At 43.7% G+C, this 19,559-nt stretch overlaps 1 protein-coding gene across 1 annotated transcript in view; it reads right to left on the reverse strand.

Moving 5' to 3' along the window:
• Positions 1 to 19,559, reverse strand: part of Camkii (Calcium/calmodulin-dependent protein kinase II) — a gene marked incomplete in the record, with an annotated part of 218,706 nt that overhangs the window by 28,482 nt on the left and 170,665 nt on the right. The window contains 4 exon segments of the mRNA XM_077686096.1: positions 3,364 to 3,387; positions 4,474 to 4,516; positions 16,264 to 16,347; positions 16,434 to 16,556. Of these exon segments, the coding sequence (XP_077542222.1) occupies positions 3,364 to 3,387; positions 4,474 to 4,516; positions 16,264 to 16,347; positions 16,434 to 16,556 (274 nt within the window).

The following is a 19,559-nucleotide window of genomic DNA, read 5'->3' on the forward strand; positions in this document are numbered from 1 at the left end:
CACCCAAGGAACTGCAAAAACTATGCAGCTGGCACAGCCCGCACACAATGCAATCCACCAGCTGCTACTGACCTGTCAGGCCCCCAGCAGCCTGGCTGTTGGTTGGGAAGCCATTGTATTCACAAACACGAATGGGCAAAAGCCCCCAGGGACTCATCACGGTTAAAAGCGCTGAGTGCCGACAAACAAAGCCTTCTTTCTTCTCAGCACTTTCTCTAGCTCCCTGGTCACAGTGATGATTCTTTATTGCATAGGCCTACAGTTTGCAAAACACCTTTCTTTTATCATTTTTTTTTATCACGCCCTTATGGCACTTATGGCAGGATACAGTTTGGTACTACATATTTGCAATGACACTGCGCGATGTTGGTTACATATAACAAAACTTTTCCCAAAATTCTTTGACGTTATGACTTATGTTTATTTCCAACATTAACTGTCCCCTTTTTTTCTGTCACCGTAAATAACTCTGGAAGACACTGTACTATACAGAAATTCACTGCTCAAGGTTTGTGTTGTCATCACAGAGAGATAAAATTGCTATTGATAAAAGTATTGTGATTTTCTATATACAAATTATATTACAATGATAAAAATATGCAATTCACTGAAATATTAACACTCACACGGTAGGTGCCTCCCAATTTTACCCTTTTTCCTTTCCTAAAAATGCACATTTAGCCGGTTTTTTTGTTGCATTTGCTCACTACCTCCAACATATACATGCTTCATTTTTCAAATACTTGGATTCTTGGCAATGACCGTTCAGCTGTTTTGGTGCTTTTGATGCTAAGAAAAACACTGTGTGAGCTTATTGTAGACACATAGAACCTTTTTTCATGCTATCTGCCCCCTCCTCCCCTCATTAGTTCTGACAGTAAAAGCACTATGGCAACTTCTTTAAAAAAAAAAAAAAGTTTAAACAGAAGTAAAGCTTGGTGTTCAGGGCAAGTTGGTAAGTATAAATTACTATAAGTATGGCTGATGGGCTTCTCACTGTAATAGAATGTTTAATCCAAAAGCATTCTTTACCAAGTGCCCCACGCGAACAGTGTATACCTTGTACCTGCACAAAAATGCATAATTATTGAAGTTAAGACATTTATTCCTTATAATAGTGTAAACATAGCTAGATCACTGTATGAAAAGAGAAAAATCATCACACAAAATAAAAATTCTTCCAGGTTCAACTAGCGAAATATGGTGACCAATTGTCAATCACAAGAAACTAAAAAATGTAAAGAAATTGACAATAAACTAAGAAAATTACAAAAGTGTGACCTAAAGTAATACCCTCATGTGATTATATTAAGAAATGCCACCTTCAATGCCACCAGGAAAAAAAAAAGAAAAAAAGTGCGAGGTTAGTGAAACAGAGAAGCAGTGTAAGAATGCTTACACAGTATTGCTATAGTAGACACTTCTCAGACTGTTTAGTTTAAAGGGGTCCTGATGCACCCTCCACCGACAGTATGGAACACTAGGGCACCGCACAGCACTTAGAGTAATCTACTTCTGCAAGAGTTTTGAAAGTACAATATGGTGGTTGTACTTTAAAAAATTTATTGTGTGCTTTTTATACATCAGCAAACAACTTCTGATTTAAAGCAGTGATCAACTATTTATCTGCCCCAACATGACTGATAGCATGATTGCGACATCGGTTGTACATGCAATGAAGTTCACCTACAGTTACTCCGGCCGGATACACGCCGCATGAAGTGATGGAGAAACACCAAACTCATTTGGCGTCAAAAACATTTTTTTTGGAGAGTCCAAATATCACAAATTGTGTCACCACCAAATTTATGTTGTAAGAGTCACTAGAAAATTGCCGTCCACAAGTGTACATGCATTTTTGTTTGTTGTCCGATGCTGAGAGCCTGATGCACTACAGACATATGCTTGCTGCAGTTCACTGTATGGTGGCTTACATTAATGGTAAACATGGTAAGTTTTTCTAGTGTAAGTTAAAGTGATTCACTTAGAGCACCGTACACAAAAGCTTTTTCGGTCACAATGCCACAAATTACTAATACAATTTTTAATTCTCCAAGGATTATGAATGCTGTTTCGCTGTGAAGACAAATGCTGGAAATTACAACAGCGGGCGACTCCTTTTATGGCAGAGCAAAAAGCTGCCATTCACAGCACGGTTTGAGGAAACACAATTTGAGCTTGCAGTACTGTTGACGTTAAACTATTCAATGTACAGGCCTCTAAACATTTTTAGTTTAGCTCACTCAGCTTGCTTATGGCACACCCAGCACTAGGAGCAGCAGGCACATTCATGGCCACCAAATACAATTCTTTGGACCAAAGAGGCTTGCAACAAAAGTGCACCAGAAGGTTTTGTTTGTGTTAAAGAGATCACGGCAGTGCCGTAGCAGAAGGCTACAGATAAATTTTAAGCATTTGGCCCTCTTTAATCGTACGCACAGGCATTTTCCTATTTTGCCTCCCTTTGACACTGACAAAGTGGAACAAGCTTGAAACTGGGTTTGGTGGCCAAGAAAATAAAAGACAAGCTGCTATGTCCCGCCCAGCACTGCAGCAGCTTGCCCCACCTTTCTGCTCGTTGTCCCACCATTGAACAACTTTTGACTTGAAGAATGACTCCTGCCCAGCAGCGCACCTCACTGCCTTGGCCACCCCATTGCAGAGGTGGGTTTCACTCAGAACTGATGCCCACCTCGTGTCCTCTACCCTGGGTTGTAGCTGCTACCAGTGAATGCAAAAAATATCCTCCACAGGCCAAGTCGGTGACAGCCCTTGCTTCGACAGAATGCACAACACAATATTCTTCGAGCCCTGAATGCTAACGCAATGGCAACACAAAGCAGGCTTCGCCCACGAGAAAGCGAGACATGCTGCTGGCAGTGCACACAGGCAGACAGACACACACACACCCAAGCAGGAAGAGGAAAGGGCTGCGGCGACAGAGGGAGCCTCTACCTGCCATGCCGCCGCAAAAGATAGACTGGCTCATTGTGCAGCCGTGAAAGGCCCACTTGACGGAGCAAAAAAAAAAAAAATAAATCTGTCCGATGGAGCACGGTGTAGAACTAACCACGAGCCACTACTGTCTACAGCCGATGAAACAAAAATAGTTTCAGAAAAATAAAGTAAACAGCAAGACTTTGCGGTAGACAGTGTTCCATGAAGCTAGCTCATTAAATAGGTGCGCATTATGCCAATACAACAACCCTAAATCAAAACCACTCTTTTGTCGGGATGACAAGATATTTTCTCATTACACACATCTGATGAAAAAAAAATTGATGTGTTCAAGATTTCCCAAGAAAAAGAAAACAAAAACTTTCAAAAGCATGAAAAAGCTACAAGATGAAATGGAGTTTTTACCTGTGTTGGGAGTAGTAACATGACCTGCAGGTAAAGCATGAAAAGCGTAAACAAGGATAATAAAAGATATGCTTATAACCATGAACGTTGATGAACCTCCTCCTGCTGCATTACTGTTAGTTACCTGAAATAAGCACTTGCAGAAAAGAGCATGCTTTGAGGTTGATTAAAAGGAAACAAGAGAACAAAGGGACGATATCTTATGGAAGATGTGCCATGAGAAGCTTAAAGAGAGAAGCATCAAAGAACTTGCAAAAAAGCACAGAGAACAGACAATAAGAATCAGGAAAGAGGCAGGTCGAAAAAGGCTACACAGAACTACGTACAACTCAAAGGCCAAAAAGGTAAAGCTGAAAGTCTGAAAAATGTATACATTCTTGACTCCCACTGCTACCCCACATTACTAGTAAAAAAAAAAAACAAATGAGAGAAAAGGTCAAATGCAACAGCTTTCATAGTAAGTGTAGCACACACACACACGCACATTGATAATCATGCAGTGTTTGCACGCAAACAGATGGTAGCAGAAATGTCTCAGAGCACAGCAAAGTCACATTCCTCAAGGGCAAAACCAGTGCTTTGATCACCACAGTTTACTCCCTTCGTTTGCCTTTCAGCTGGCCTGCAAGTTTCCTGTGACTCTGAGCAATACAGAACAGTGAGGAAAAAAAAAAAAAAAAAACACTGTTTAAACCAAAAAACTAGCAGCTGCCTTCAAAGGCACCCCACGCACGAACGTTCACACACACGCACACCACACAACACATTCACACCCACTTTAGAACCCGCAGCTGCCTTCAAAGGCACCCCACGCACGCACGTACACACACACACGCACACACACACACACCACACAACACATTCACACCCACTTTAGAACCCGCTCACAGTGACCACACGCTGCAAGTTGGCAGGGCAGGACTGGCTGGACGGCTGTGTGTGCCTTTGTCGCTTTGCAGGGGCGCACCTCCAAGCGCATGCTAGATAATACCTGATTTTGCAAAGGGCACAGTTCCAGGCACCTGATTAGATAACACCTTGACTGCCATTGTTCAAACCTGCCTATCTCACTTGCTCGAGCCGTTCGTTCGTTCCCCGGGGCACACTTACTTGAGAAGTTGCGAGTGGCCAACATGGTCGTTAGAATTGCTCCCTGCAAAAACAATCAAAAGGAAGTTGTGGCAACCGGCAACAGCAGCTGGGACAATTAGCTGCCCCGTGGCAACATGTCTCTGGGCTATGGCCACTACCCAGGCAGGCAGCAAGAGCCTATTTAAGAACTAGCAGCTCCTCATTTACTAAAAACATTGCTGTCCTTGTCCCCACTCACTTTCGCGAGTGCACCATCAGAGCCTTGATCTTTAACCAAATAAAGAGGTGGGGCCTGCACAAGAAAGCTACCTACACTGCAACAGCCCAGCACCCGGTGCGCACAGTTATCCGCAGCTAGTAGAGAATGACCACGGCAAGGCCTGCTAACATGCCAGCAGAGCCAAATACACCAGCAGGAGGAGAGAGAGAAAAAGTAAAACTTTCACTCAGAAATAATATGATGCAAGGGACACCTGAGTGGACAACACATCTGCAAGAAATGCAGAGCACAAATTGCCTTTCACGAAGCACATGGCACTGATAACTTCACCCACGAGCAGAGCATGAAGCATTAAATGTACCCAGTGAAAAAAACTAAACAAAAAGTAAATTAATGGTCAATAGTAATTTAAAGATAAAGTAAAGGTAAACCTGCGTGCAATGCTTCACCCTCGCCGCACCCCTAGGAGAAGCGCGTCAAACGGAGCTCGACCAGTTCTCCTGGCCGGCCGTAGGTAAACGCGGTGCAGGGCCGGCTGCAATGGCACTTCCGTTTCATGGCTGTTTGCGCGATCCACTGGCAGGTGCAGTGTTTCCTGTGACAGAGCTATTTTAAACATCGCTAACTAATTAACAACACATTTGACAGGGTTACCAGTCATGTTTCAGTAGGTTTGGTGGTACGCTCAATGTAAATTTGGCGGAGGTGAAATTTGGGTGCAGTCGGCCTTTAAGGTTTTCATTTTCAAGTAAAACACCATTCCCTGAATATTCTCTGATATTTCCCCCCTTACAGGAGCCATGAAGAGAAAATACAACTTCGTTTAATTTGAAAGAACTAGGATTCAGTATCTCACTCAGCTCCATTACAGCCCCAAAAGATGTTTTTTAACGAAAAAAAAAAAAGCAAGAAGTATTTAAAAACTTTCAAATTTTGCGCCACAGTGACGTGTTATGGGCAAGAATGACGTCATACAGGCCAACAATAAAACATAATTTTCAGTGCGTTAACTGCACGTTGGCATTCAAGTGATGCGGTCAAATGGAACTAGAGGCCCCATTACAGACGTCCAGTCATGTGTCGTCACGACAGGTCAGTTAGGCGGCCGCCAATCGCACAAACAAGGTTCCGTGACATCATAGAAAAGTTGCGGGAAATTGGCTAGGGGGTCGCGACTGCTTCACACGTTTTGTTTACTATCTCCGTTATTTGTTCGAAGATTGCGATGATATTGGTATCATTGTTATCGGGACTAAGCAGTCTTTCTAATAAACCCAACTTGTATTTTGTCTTCATGGCTCCTTTAATATATTGTTCACAAGACAAGCTAATGTTATATGAAAATTTCCTCTCCACACACAAAAAAATGTACTGTCACAAGATGGAGGTATAGCTTGAAAAAAAATTTTCTAGCAATGTCAAGATGCCTTCAGTACATACAACTCAGTGGTAATTGCTAATAAAAATTAAAAATGTCATCCCAATAAGCCATTTAACCATTTTGTTTAGTTCTGGGATGGTACTAAGAAATTTGCTTAAATGAACCAAACACAAATTTGGTTCATTTAAAAGACTGCTTGCCCCAATAACAATGACACCAGTTTTATCGTAAACAACAACAACAACAACAACAAAAAAAAGTGGAGATAGTAATGAAAACAGATGAGGCAGTGATGACACCAGCCACTTTCTGGCTATTGCTTTACGACGTCCCAGAATCTTGTTTGTGCAATTGGCGGCTGCTGACCTAAGCCACTGCTTAGAAACTTAACAGGGCGACTGTAGTGAGATTGTACACGCCGTTCATCGCTTTAGCCCTACATAATAACAGGACACTTCATGCCTTGGCCGAGGACTTTGCTGACAGCTTTTCTAGGGATGCAAGGAGCCTGCCCTGTCGTTAACCTTCCCTGCGTTAACTGAAATTAAATTCAGGGGGTTCATATATTTCAATGTCATTAAAATTTTGTTCTTAATTTCCTCATGTACTCAAAAATTTCAAAAACACTGCGTTTGATATAAACCAACTAGCACAGCAACAAGTATATTAACCCAAGGTTCTCTAGCACAACTTCGGCATCATGTGGAAAAGTCACCAAGAGCCCATGCAATGCAGCGAAGCCGAGTGGGTATACATGCTGAGAAACAGTGAATTTTTTATTTGATTGTTTCCGTATGTTCTAATGAATCTAACCCTTCAAACCATAGACATGTGCTGAAAATCAAATCGAACAGCAGACACCATTCGTGAAGTATTCAAATTTTGCATATTCGTATGCTTGGTCATATTTTTCTAATGAGTTACTTTTTTTTCAATTCACTGAATTCCCTGAAATTGCAAACCTTCCTCAAGATATAAGACTCGGATAACTCTGGTTTCTTACTACCTGCAATTAATTGACCGATTTTTCAGGGTCCAGGAAAACATTTTTTTTCAGCTACAGGGGTGAGACAGCTGAATCAAATTTGGGAGAAGTTTTTGGAGCAGCAAAATCTCCATTTTGGAGCAGAAGAACCTTGATTTGGAGCAGAAGAACGACAGTTATTATGTCACCTTATGAGCCTAAAAATCAAATTTTTAGCAACTCAGGGGACAAAACTGCACTTTTTAATCGGTTTTGAACGTAGATAACACTGATACAGCCTTTCAATAAAGTTTTATTCTAGCAGAGTATCACAAGGTACGAACTGCACTACTGTTTTACAAACCATTTTTAAATTCTTAGGCTCTATGCATAGATAGCGTAAAGCGCCGTTGAGAATATCAAATTGAAAATATTGTCACGTGAATGCCGAAATTATTATTTTTGTAATCCCAGAATGAGCTTTATGCACAAGTGTAGAGCCACGGCAAAAGTTGTGCAAAGCAAGGTGACAGTTGTCGCACCCCACCAGCCCTCCCATTTTAATCCCCAAGGTGCACGTTCACTACGATCGTAATTTGATAACGCTGGTATGTTTAGCCACCTCCCTCTCGGCATTAAATTTCACTTCACATAGATGAACCATTATTACTAGCGTGCCATAATAGCCCTTCCCGCTATCTGACACTGCTTGAACATTTGTGGCGATGTAGCCTGCACCGCCACTTCTGCGGTGTCCCATTCCCAACACTCGCAAGCTCACTGTCAAAGACAGCAATAACTCAGCGCTTTATAACACCGCAGTGAGTCCAAAATTTCACTTCAAGCACGCACCGTGCCTCACATTCAAGGCTGAAACACGGCGAATTCGTGGGCACCACGTTGTTTTTGATGAACTACCGTATTTCGAGTCGCGCAAGTTTCTGCAACAGATCAAACGGCTAAGTGTAAACCCAGCCACCCCCATAAACAGCATCACCTTGGTTATGCTGGAAAATTATGCGGTCAGTAAGCATTTTTCCCCGCTGAAAATGACGGGAGTGTTAATAGCCTTGGCTCTCAGACTGTTTTGAAGCAGTTTGGCACAATTTTTGCAATTTTCAAGCATTTGGAGCAGCCTGGCGCAGGAAAACAAATTTGTACCAAAACTGCGCATTATGCGCAGCTGTCTCACCCCTGCAGCTAAAAAATTAGTTACACACTAATTACAGGAACACAAAATGCAGATTATTTAATGGCATTTCCAATAACACCAGTTTAAGTATTTTCATACATGATAGTTGCGAATGAAAATACCAAAATCAAAATTTTTGTCAAGTTGTTGAAGAAAATGACAAAAAAGGAGTTGTGTTTAACAAATCACCGGCAGTAGAAAAAAATTTGAATATACATTTTGTAGGAAAACATTTCAGTAGTAGTATCTGTTTGTTTTATGGCGCAAGGGCAACGATGGCCAAAGAGCGCCAACGCAATGGTTGATCATTTTGAATGATGTTTTAGTAAAATGGTGCTGTAAATGTGACGATATTAAAAGAGGTTAGTGTGGGGGTGTATACAGCCCCTCATTTAAAACAACAATAAAATTGGGGAAATGGGAATGGCAGGGTGAGAATGTAAAAAATAAATAGACACTCATAGCTTCCTCCCACTGAGGGGCCCCGAGGTTACACGTGGTATGATATGCAGTTTAAAAAGCCAATGTCTCCCAGGTAAGCAAAAAGGCGTTTACTTGGAATTAAGGGTTGATCAGCTAAAAACATCGAGGGATGAAGAGGAATCATGTGAGTGTAGAGTTCCCGGAAGTGCTTTTTCCTTGCCTTGTGGAAGTACCCACACTCAACTAAGACATGGCTGACGGATAGGCGATGTTCGCACCTGTCGCATTGTGGCGGTGGTTTGCCCTGCAGAAGGTGCGAGTGAGTAGCGTATGTATGGCCTATTCGTAATCTGCACATGTATACTTCCGTTGTTCTGTTGTGTTTTTTTGTGTAGTAGCTGCCGAATTGGGGTTTTATAGTGTGGAGTTTATTATCTGTCTGAGTGTCCCAGTGTTGCTGCCAGCGTTGTCGGATTGCCTTTCGAATGAATGGTTTCCAGTCAAGATAGGGAAGCTGCTGAACGTCGACGCTACAGCGAAGTGCTGCCACAGCGGCGCTCTGGTCTGCGAGTTCATTACCAGGAATGCCACTGTGTCCAGGCACCCAACACACGACTATGACCTGTTTTAAAGCGTAGGCTGCCATTATCTCTTTAACTAACCTGTTCAGCACAATGTTCCTACTCGGTTTTCCATAATGCAGTGCTGTCACAACACTCAATGAGTCTGTGTATATAATGGATTGTTGTATCTTTGTTTGTATTATGTGTTCTAGCGTAATTAATATAGCATGTGCCTCAGCCGTAAATATACTTGTGTTTCTGGTTAGTGTCCTTGTGCTGGCAAAATTGGGACCGTGTGCAGCACATGCCACAGCAGTGGCAGTTTTGGAGGCATCTGTGTAAAAAGCAGTGTATGGGAATTTGTTTTGCAAGAGCAGGAAGTGTTGTAGGATGAGTTCTGTGGGTGAATGTTTTTTGTAAATTTCCTTGAACGACATGTCACAGGTGACAGGGCGCTGTTGCCAAGGCGGCATGAACTCAACGAAGTCAGTTTTGTAAGATTCAGATAAAATAACCCCAAGTTCCTCTGCCTCCACCTTCACTCGGATAGAGAAAGGCAGAGGAAGCGACGGACGGCTCAAAAACAGCCTTTCGGACGCTTTGTTTTCAAGAATAGCATTTAGCGGATGACTATTTAAGGATGTCGCCCTTACGCAGTACAAAAGTGCCATGTATGTACGCTGGTGCTCTAAGCACCACTAATCCGTTTCTGCATAGAGCCTTTCAATAGGACTCGTCCGGAAAGCTCCGGACGCCAGGCGGAGCCCCAAGTGCAGCACTGCGTCCAGCATTTTTAGAGCTGTTTTTGAGGCAGACCCATACACTACACTTCCGTAGTCGATACGGGACCTGACAAGACTATTAAAAACACGTAAAAGGCATGTTGTATCTGCACCGTATGACTGGCGGGAAAGGACTTTTAAGATGTTCATAGTCTTCATGCATTTCATTTTAAGTTGTTTAATATGTGGGATGAATGTAAGCTTATCATCTAAAACTAGTCCAAGAAACCTGTGTTCTCTTTTTATGGGTATGTCAACTCCCTTAAGTTGTATGGTTGGTTGCAGATGGATCCCACGCTTCCTGGAAAAGAGAACACAAGTGCTTTTCTGCGGATTTAGGATAAAACCATTTTTGTCTGCCCACTTGGCTAGTCTGTTCACAGCAACTTGGATCTGCCGTTCACAGATAGAGAAGTTGCATGACCTGAAGCTGATGTGAACATCGTCTACATAGATTGAATAAAAAATGGTGGGTGGCAGTGCTCTCCCTAACGTATTCATTTTTACAATGAAAAGTGTGCAGCTAAGTACTCCACCCTGGGGAACGCCATTTTCTTGTGTATACGTCCTGGATAATGCTGCACCAACTCGTACCCGGAATGTTCTATCTGATAAGTAGCTTTCCAGTGTGTTTAACATGTTTCCACAAATGCCGACAGATTTAAGGTCATGCAGGATGCCATACCGCCAAGCGGTGTCATAGGCCTTTTCAATGTCAAAAAATACAGATATACAGTGTTGTTTATGAGCAAAAGCATCTTTAACATAAGATTCAACAGCTAAAAGATTGTCAGTAGTTGACCTGCCCAAGCGAAAGCCTGCCTGGCAGCTATCAAGGACACCATGATATTCCAAGAAATAGATAAGCCGTCTATTGATCATCTTTTCAAAGAGCTTGCTCAAGCAGCTTGTCAAAGCAATAGGGCGATAGCTTGTCACAGAAGAGGCATCTTTTCCCTCTTTCAATATAGCTAACACAATTGCCTCTTTCCAAGCATGAGGAAAGTACCCAGCACACCATATCTTGTTGTACAAGAAGAGAAGAGTATTGAGGGTATCTATGTGCAGGTGCTGAATCATTGTGTATGTTATTTTATCAACTCCTGGCGCCGAAGCGCGGCATGTGTTGAGGGCTACCATAAGTTCCTCCAGCGAAAAATTAGAGTTATACCCATCATTAGATTTCTTGTTGTCACGAATAGGCTTTCTTTCAACAGATTCTTTGTATCGCCGGAATGTCTCGGTGTAATTGATTGATTGATTGTGGGGTTTAACGCGCCGACGCAACGCAGGCGATGAGGCGCGCCGTAGTGGAGGGCTCCGGATTAATTTTGACCACCTGGGGATCTTTAACGTGCGCCGAAATCTCGAACACACGGGCGTTTTTGCTTTTCGCCTCCATCAGAAAAGCGGCCGCCGCAGCCGGGAATCGAACCCGCGACCTCGTGCTCAGCAGCGCAACGCCTTAGCCACTGAGCCACCGCGGCGGGTAATGTCTCGGTGTAGTGGGAGGACCTGGAAATATGTTCAAAGTGTTGTCCCAGGGTGTTTGCTTGGTCTTCAAGTGTATCGCCAGTGGTGCTGACAAGAGGTGTGACATATGTTTTCTGCCCCTGCAGTTTCCGTATCCTGTTCCAAACTTTGCGCGTATTTGTATAGGAATTTATTGATGATCGAAAAGACCTCCAACTATCTGTTTTTGCCTGACGTCAGATTCGCCGTCCCATGGCTTTTGCGCGCTTGAAGGAAATTAGGTTTTCTGTAGTAGGATACCTGCGGAGGACCCCCCAGGCCTTATTCTGAGCATTTCTGGCCTTCTTGCAATCGTCATTCCACCAGGGCCTCTGAAGATTAGGTGTGGTACCGGAGGTCTGGGGAATAGAAACGCTAGCAGCATCAAGTATATGTGCTGTGATGAAGGAGCACGCTTCATGAATACCTAAGTGTGTTATTGATGTGTAAGTAAGTTTCGACATATCTTTAAATGTTGCCCAGTCCGCACCAGCTTCTTTAAACTTTGCATGTGAAGTGTAACTGTAGGGGCATTTTTCTAAATATCTGATGGTGACTGGGAATCTGTCGCTGCCATAGGGATTTGTATCCACTTCCCATTCGATGGACGGAAAAAGAACGGGGGAGCCTATAGCCAGATCAATAAGTGAATATGTGTGGTGTGCTATATTGTAGTATGTCGGCTGCTTTTTGCTAAAGAGACAAGCTCCGGATGACAAGAGAAAGTTTTCTATCAAGCGGCCCCGGGAATCTGTGCGTTCCGATCCCCATAGTGGGCTGTGCGCATTAAGGTCACCAACTAGTAAAAACGGTTCTGGCAGTTGATCTATAAGGGACTCAAATTCGTAACTGGACAGACGATATTCAGGGGGAATGTACAGTGAGCAAATTGTTGTTAACTTGTTGAAGACAATTTCCCGAACAGCAACCGCTTCTAGGCCGGTGCGCAAATGAATAGATTGACAAGGAACAGCTTTTCGCATAATGATTGCCACGCCACCCGAGCAGTGCGAGCAGCTGTCACTGTCTCTTCTAAATACTGAGTATTGGTTTAGGAAGTTGGTATGCTTAGGGTTCAAGTGAGTCTCTTGTAGACACAGGACGGTTGCTTGAGTTTTGTGTAGGATTTCATATATATCATCTAGGTTTTTAATTAATCCCCTACAGTTCCACTGCATAACTATTTGTGCTACCATAAATGTTTAAAGAAGATTTTGGCTGGTGAAGACTAGGGATGGATGTATCACCTACCACACTTAGGTATGATTTGGGCCAGTGACACGGGGGGCTGCTGGCTTTTTTCCCCGCCCCGCCATGGAGCGCTGTTCTTTCACCGCCTTTGGCGCTGGCTGAGACGGTGCCATTTCCATGTCCTCGTCTGAGTGCTGGGACAGCGACGAGATGGAGTCCTTGCGGCCTCCGACACGGAATATGTTCGAAGTGGAGGAAGGAATCCCTCCCACCAGAGTTTGTTGCGTGTTGGACGCAGAGGTGGTCGAAGGACCCACCACATCTACATCCATGGCCACCTGAGGTCTGGTAGCCGGAGGAAGGGAACCGACGGCAGAGCCGTCACTCCTGGCATTCGTGGCCGACGCAACACTTGCGGGTGCCACAGGTGTTGTGTCAGCTGGTTGGGCTGCCTTAGGCAGCACCTCGGGGGGCTGGGGCGGCACCAAGTCTGCTTCACAGTACTGGGTGGCCGCAGTGACTAGACGCCGCTCCGCCCCCCGGCGAGCCACGTCGGCATACTTCGCAGAAGCAAAGGCGCTGAGCCTTTTACGCGTTTCTAGGTAAGAGATGTTCTCATTGACTTTAAGATTGATTATTTTCTTCTCAAGTTTGAATGTTGAGTATGCTGTGTGCGGGCCACCGCAGTTCGGACATTTGATCAAAGTGCTGTTGCAATTCTCTTTGGGGTGGTCGTGCTCTGAGCACTTTGCACACGTTAAACGCCCACGGCAGTCGTTAGTACTGTGCCCATAACGTTGGCACTTAAAGCACCGACGCGGGTTGGGGACATATGGTCGGACGGTACAACGAAGGAAGCCTTCATTCACAAATTCAGGTAAGGTACTACGGTCAAAGGTGAGGACAACATGTTTGGTTTTGATTTCCTGATTTTCTCGACGCATAGTGATCCTCCTTGCTGCAATGACGCCCTGGTCGCGCAGGCCCTCGAGGATGTCAGAGTCAGTTTCATTGTAGAGATCAGATTCGGATATGACACCTTGGGATGTATTTAGCGTTCGGTGGGGAGTGACTTTGATTTTTCAGGTCGCCAATGAGGGTTTGTTCAAGGAGCTTTTTTGATTGAGCCGGGTTGTTTACTTCTACAAGGATTTCTCCAGAGGTCAGTTTCTTGGCTTTGTAGTGTTTTCCTACAACATGTTCAATGCACTTAGCTATTAAGAAAACGGATGTAGATGTCACTGGCTTTGTACTGTCTTCGGATGCGATGATCAAGAACCAGGGAAAGTTGTCAGGTATTTGGAACGATAGGGCAGGCAATGGGGGAAAATTTGCTTCGGTGCGGCCCCTTTTGGGGGGCCGATCAGTGGGTTTAGAAAATTTTGAAAGAACCATGCAGCATGGAAAAAAAGCAGGGAACGGGGGTACTTTCTTCGCTCGGTTTACCCTGATGCCGAGAGAGGTCCCGGAGCTCCCTGCCTGGTAAACAGACAGGGAGCCCATCCGCCGGAGCTTGACCACGGCTCCGACGGCCACCGTTTGTGGTTTTTACCCTTCACCTTAAAACTCCTAGCCACGGTAGGATACAGCATGAGTATGGGGGCTCGGGGTCCGCGGTGTTGCCAATACCGTCACCAAGATTACTCAAGGTGCCAGGAAAACATTTCAAAAACATGCCCTAGAAAAAAAATGTCGACTTGTGCGGAAGAGTTTGTCAGATATAAAAAAAAGAATGTTAGCACCGTGGTGCTCGTGCCTTGTGGTGAAGTCCAACCTAACTTTCAAAATGTGCAATTTCGGGTGGTTCCCTGCAGGGCCGTACCCAGAGGGGGGGTTTTGGGCGTTCAAACCCCTCCCGAAATTGTTTCCAGGCAGCACGTAAACAATACTTACTCTTGCTTTCAGCAAAACTACCCCCTTCCCAAAATTCATAACCCCCCCCCGAAAAAAATTTCTGGGTACGGCCCTGGTTCCCTGGAAGAAATCTGCCGGTTTGACATTATCAGAGGCCCCAATTTGCCCCCACTTAACGTAAAAACATCTTGTCAATGACTGAATTTGCATTTACGGCCAGCACAGTATTTGGGACAAGCACACGATGCGGAAAAACATGCATGAAGTTGAAAACAGAACTCCGTGGTTGTTGACGTTCACTGCAAGTGATCTCTCAAAACATAAAGTTGCGCTTTATTATCATCTTCTGACTCACTATTGTAGCCTTGCTTGCAGGAATGAGGTGCGATACGCTAGAATCACGCCCTGAAAACTTTGGCTGAGTAGCTGTTGAACGACAAAAAAGATCAGCACAACAAGCCTCCTCTATTGCAGCGCCACCTAACGTTTTTGAAATGAAACGGTACAAAACTTATTGGAGACTCCGTCAGAATAGAGAATTCAACTAAGAAGCAACACTAGACCCCTGGAGATACCCTCGTACGGAAACAAAACTGGCAGGCGAACAGCCAGCCGGTGGTGTGTAAAGCCAATTTGAAGTGCCCTCCTCGTCAGCATGCACAGATATCTGGCAACTGGGTGTTATCTTTTGACTTGCATCGGAAGTTCTTATCGCAGAAATCGGGTTAGGGCTGGGTGAAATCAGGAGCGGCATGCTTTTTTCGAGGATCAGTCGCGGACGCTCAAGGCGCCATGGCAGGTACGCTTGAAGTTGGGTAACTGCGTAGTAACGTGATATATGAATTCCGACATTCAGAAAGGAAACTGAAACTGTTGTAAACTGTTCGTGAATGGTCCTGTGGTAAGTAGAACTACAACACAACTTAGAACAACATGTGCAAAGGCAATAAAACTGCCTGAAATCATAGCAGCTTTGCAAACAGGCACTGCTTGACATTGTTTGCCGATTTCAGGGATTATTACTGTCAGAGTGCAAACCTGACGATTGAAAATCATTTCGTGATTCACCATTCATGCCCAAATAACAAAAACAAAATGCTGATGCACAGTAGTTATGAGTGGCATGCATTCTTCATTGGTAGCAGTGACGCGCGATGACCATGCCCCTTTTCTACACCCAGGTGATGCAAACGGAAGTCAAAAATCACGTTTTTGTTGCAAAAATGAAAACAAAACTGATTTTGAAAGGGCATTTTCTGAGCTCACTCCAAATACCTTTACTTGTTCCAGCAAAGCCTGGAACGCTATGAAAAGGGGCTCCCAAGGTATCACTCAAATTGAACGATTTTGAATAGGCGTGGCGACGAAAGAGTTAAAGCTCTGGTGTGGGGACCAGAACGTCAAACTCTACGGTCATCCTCACAATTTTTCTTTCTTTGTAACAAGTTGCATCCAACAATGAAATATACGTTTCTTTAATTAACTACTGTTCAGGCCTTAGATATGTCAACATGTTTAGAGCACAATTATTATCAATTGTAACTATGGGCTTCCGAACGTTATTCTACTGTTTTGTTCTACTGGTGTGAAAAAACTTAAAGCGCTTCGAATTAGGTAGCTGCCTGTCTTGAGGGAAGAAAATTGTTGTCAATGCACCCAGAGATGTTTCCAGAGGCGCGCCTGGACATGCAAGCAGGCCGTGCAAGCAGGCAGGAAGAAGACTTGCCTTGAGCTTGCGGCGAGCGTTGAACTTCTTCAAGCAGTCCACGGTCTCCTGGCGATGTAGCGTGGAAGCAACACGCTCCCGTTGCTGGAAAAGGAAGAATGCATTGCAGCGAGTGAGCTGGGTACACGAGGGACCCACCAGGCGGCGGTAGCGACTGTGCGGGTACTCACGCAGATCCACGGGTGCTTGAGGGCCTCGGCAGCCGTAATTCTCTTGGCTGGGTTCACTGTCAGCATGCTGTTGATGAGATTCTTGGCCTCGGGAGTGACCGTGTCCCACTCTGGGGATGGGTACTGGGTACGTGCGAGAGGAAAATGCAGAAATCAGCGCCTCATTTGTGAAGGCTTCAAAGCCGCACAAACAAAAACAAAGTTCACTAACACTCTGCAGCCGTTTCTACTCAGGCCTCAAACGAAGCTCAAATAAGCTCAAACGAAGTGTGGCTGGTCAACCTTTTCAATTTGCTAGAAAATTTTTTATATCATTCCCTGATTATTAAAAGTCGAGACTTAGCAATATTTTCCCCAGAAATTATTTTGTCTAACTGTAAAAAATTTTTGAATGCGACAAGGTTCGTGACCACTGCTTCCTGCCTCTGCCTACTTTAACGCCTCTGCCAACTTTAGCAACATCTTGCGACGAAAAAGGTTATGACTAGCAATGCATAAATTTTATGCACAATTTACACCTGTGTACATGTATCTAAAAAGTTTTGCTGCTGTCAAAAGTATAAATTTTTTGAAATAAAATGTCAAATTTGGCTTAGAGCACAATTTTGCTCGAACTTTGAGCCTAATTATTACAAAAAGACCTCAGGTTACAACCTTCAAATTGTAATCACGTATGCTCCTTACAGAATACACAAGCACGTCGAATATTATAATTGTATACTGTACAGCTAAGATGCAACGGGCAAGAAAGTTTGAAGAAAAAACTGAGAAACAAATTTCAGGAGCTAATTTATAAAAAAAACATCTTTGATTTTATCGAATTTTCCTGAAGTTGGCCGAGCTAAAGTTGGCCGAGGCGCATGGGCAGAAAGCGGTGAGGTTCAACCTAGTCGCATTTCAAACTTTTTTACAACTAGAGAAAATTTTCCCCGGAAAAATGATTGCTGAATCTCGACATTGGAAAAATCATGAAATGATATAAAAAAAAAAAAAACTTTTAAGCAAATTGAAGAGGTGAACCAGCCACACTTCATTTGATCTTATCTGAAATCACCCTAGGGTGCCCATACAGCTCAAGTACAGACAGAGTGGGCAATGCGCTTGAAAAAAGTGAAAAAAAAAAAAAAAAGAAGAAGAAATCCTTGCTCTGTTCCTTTTTGTCCAATGGATCCTAGCACGGCATGATGCAAGAAGGGCTGCAAATTAGGGCCGTAAATTAGGGCCGTAAATTAGGGCCGTTAGCATTTGGGATGGGAGGATCGCACAATTCAAATTATTCAGTTTCACACGTTCTCAGTGATGTTCCGTACTGGGGCAAAAAATTCCCATTTCTCGGTTCAGAAATTCCCTATTTTTAGCATATTTTCCCCGCAGGTTTCTCAAGAATTCCCCGCAAAATTCCCTGCATTCTCTTTCTTCAGCTGACGGATCTTTACGTAGATTTCTGTTCAGTTTTCGGTTAGCCAGCGCCACCTATGTCTACATTACGTATGCAGGTGCCGTTCAAAAAACGAGAGTTAGTTTCAGCGTGAATGAAATTCCACTACATCTGCCACTCACCAGCCTTTGACTACGCATTTCACGGTTTTTACCAAACAGCATGCTTACTTTTCATGCTAAATTAGATCTAAGTAAAAACTGCCGTATGAAAAAAAAACAAGACATTGCTGGGTAATCGAGGTAATTTTAGCTCAGCGCTGGTACTCTAGCACCATCGCTTGTTGACTGTGAGCACACGAACTAAGGCGCACCCGATTTGTTTGGTGCGCAGGAATACATGCGAACAGGCTTCAGCCCTTCAGCCGCCACCGCTTCCCACTTTAATAGCTCTTCCTCATGGAGTGTTCTCCCTCAATGCTCACTCCTGTTTTATGAACTGTATTGGAAGCGGTCTCGGATGTTTGTGGCTTGCGAGAACACGACTACGGATATTTGAACATAAATCCGACGAAGTATTAAGGAAACTTATTAAAAGCAAACAAAGTATTAAATGATGCACAGTCCGGTTACTGACATTTTCTTTTTTACTCCACGACTCCTTAAATTCTCTGCATCTACTAAATATTCCATTTTTCCCTTTTGGGCAAAATTACAGCCAAAAATTCGCCGAAAAATGGAAAATTCCCCACATGGAAGATCACTGCACCTTCTCCACATGCTGGAGTACTTGTAATTATAAACTCCACTATATTTGTGTCCTCATGCTACGGCCGTTTAGTTTACCACATCTATGTATGCTAGCTGATGTCTCTATGGCCTACACAAGCGCAAGAGAGAAAGTGTGTACGAATGGCAGACATGCAATTCTTTGAAATTTTTTCAACCAATACAGTCAACAGCACAACATTGTGTAACCAAGCACCAAGGATTTCTGAACGGGCTCAATTCACTAACACAAAAATGGTGCTTTTAAACCCTTTCAGGGTCACTGACGTACATGTACGTCCCCTGCAAACACCTTCAAAATGGTCAATGACGTACATGTATGTCATCGCTTGTATGTTTAAAAAGCGCACCTTTTTCAATCATTTCTCTCGCTTGGCATGTGCTGCCACACTGCAGAAACACATGAAATTTTTTCTTGCACCGATGGCTCTTCTTTTCTTTCTTTATGCTTTACTACAGCGGTGCGCCGGCTATCGCTTGTGCATCCGGCCACGCGCGGGTGCGCAGCAGCTAGTTTCGGTTTCATCCTCTAGGCATCTCCCGCTTCTTGCGCTGCTCCCCCTTCTTGAGCCCGCGAAACTTTCTTAGAATTTTTCTTATGTTGCTCATGAATAAACCACATGTATGTAACAACACAAATGATCTTTTTGTCCCTTTATGGTCACCCTAAAAACATTATGACAATTTTTTCTCGAAATAGATTCGTCCGAAGAATTTAAATCAGCAATAAAAAAATCGAACCTGGGGGTCGCATTTGGCAAAAAAAATTTGACATTTAAAGAGTTAAACAGCCTAGCAGACGAAAAATTTTCTTGCAGTTGTATTAAAAGGAAGTTCTAAATACTGCTTTTTAAATAACTTTTCTTAGAACGTTGATTTCTGTAAAATCCACTCTAGGACATAAACACAATTTCAGATTTCAGATTTAAGCTGGTAGCAGTTACACTTTCATTTGCAAAC

This window comes from Haemaphysalis longicornis, unplaced genomic scaffold (assembly GCF_048455015.1).
Source record: "Haemaphysalis longicornis isolate Haplotype H1 unplaced genomic scaffold, Haemaphysalis longicornis Haplotype H1 scaffold_1, whole genome shotgun sequence".
Taxonomy (NCBI): Eukaryota; Metazoa; Arthropoda; class Arachnida; order Ixodida; family Ixodidae; genus Haemaphysalis; species Haemaphysalis longicornis.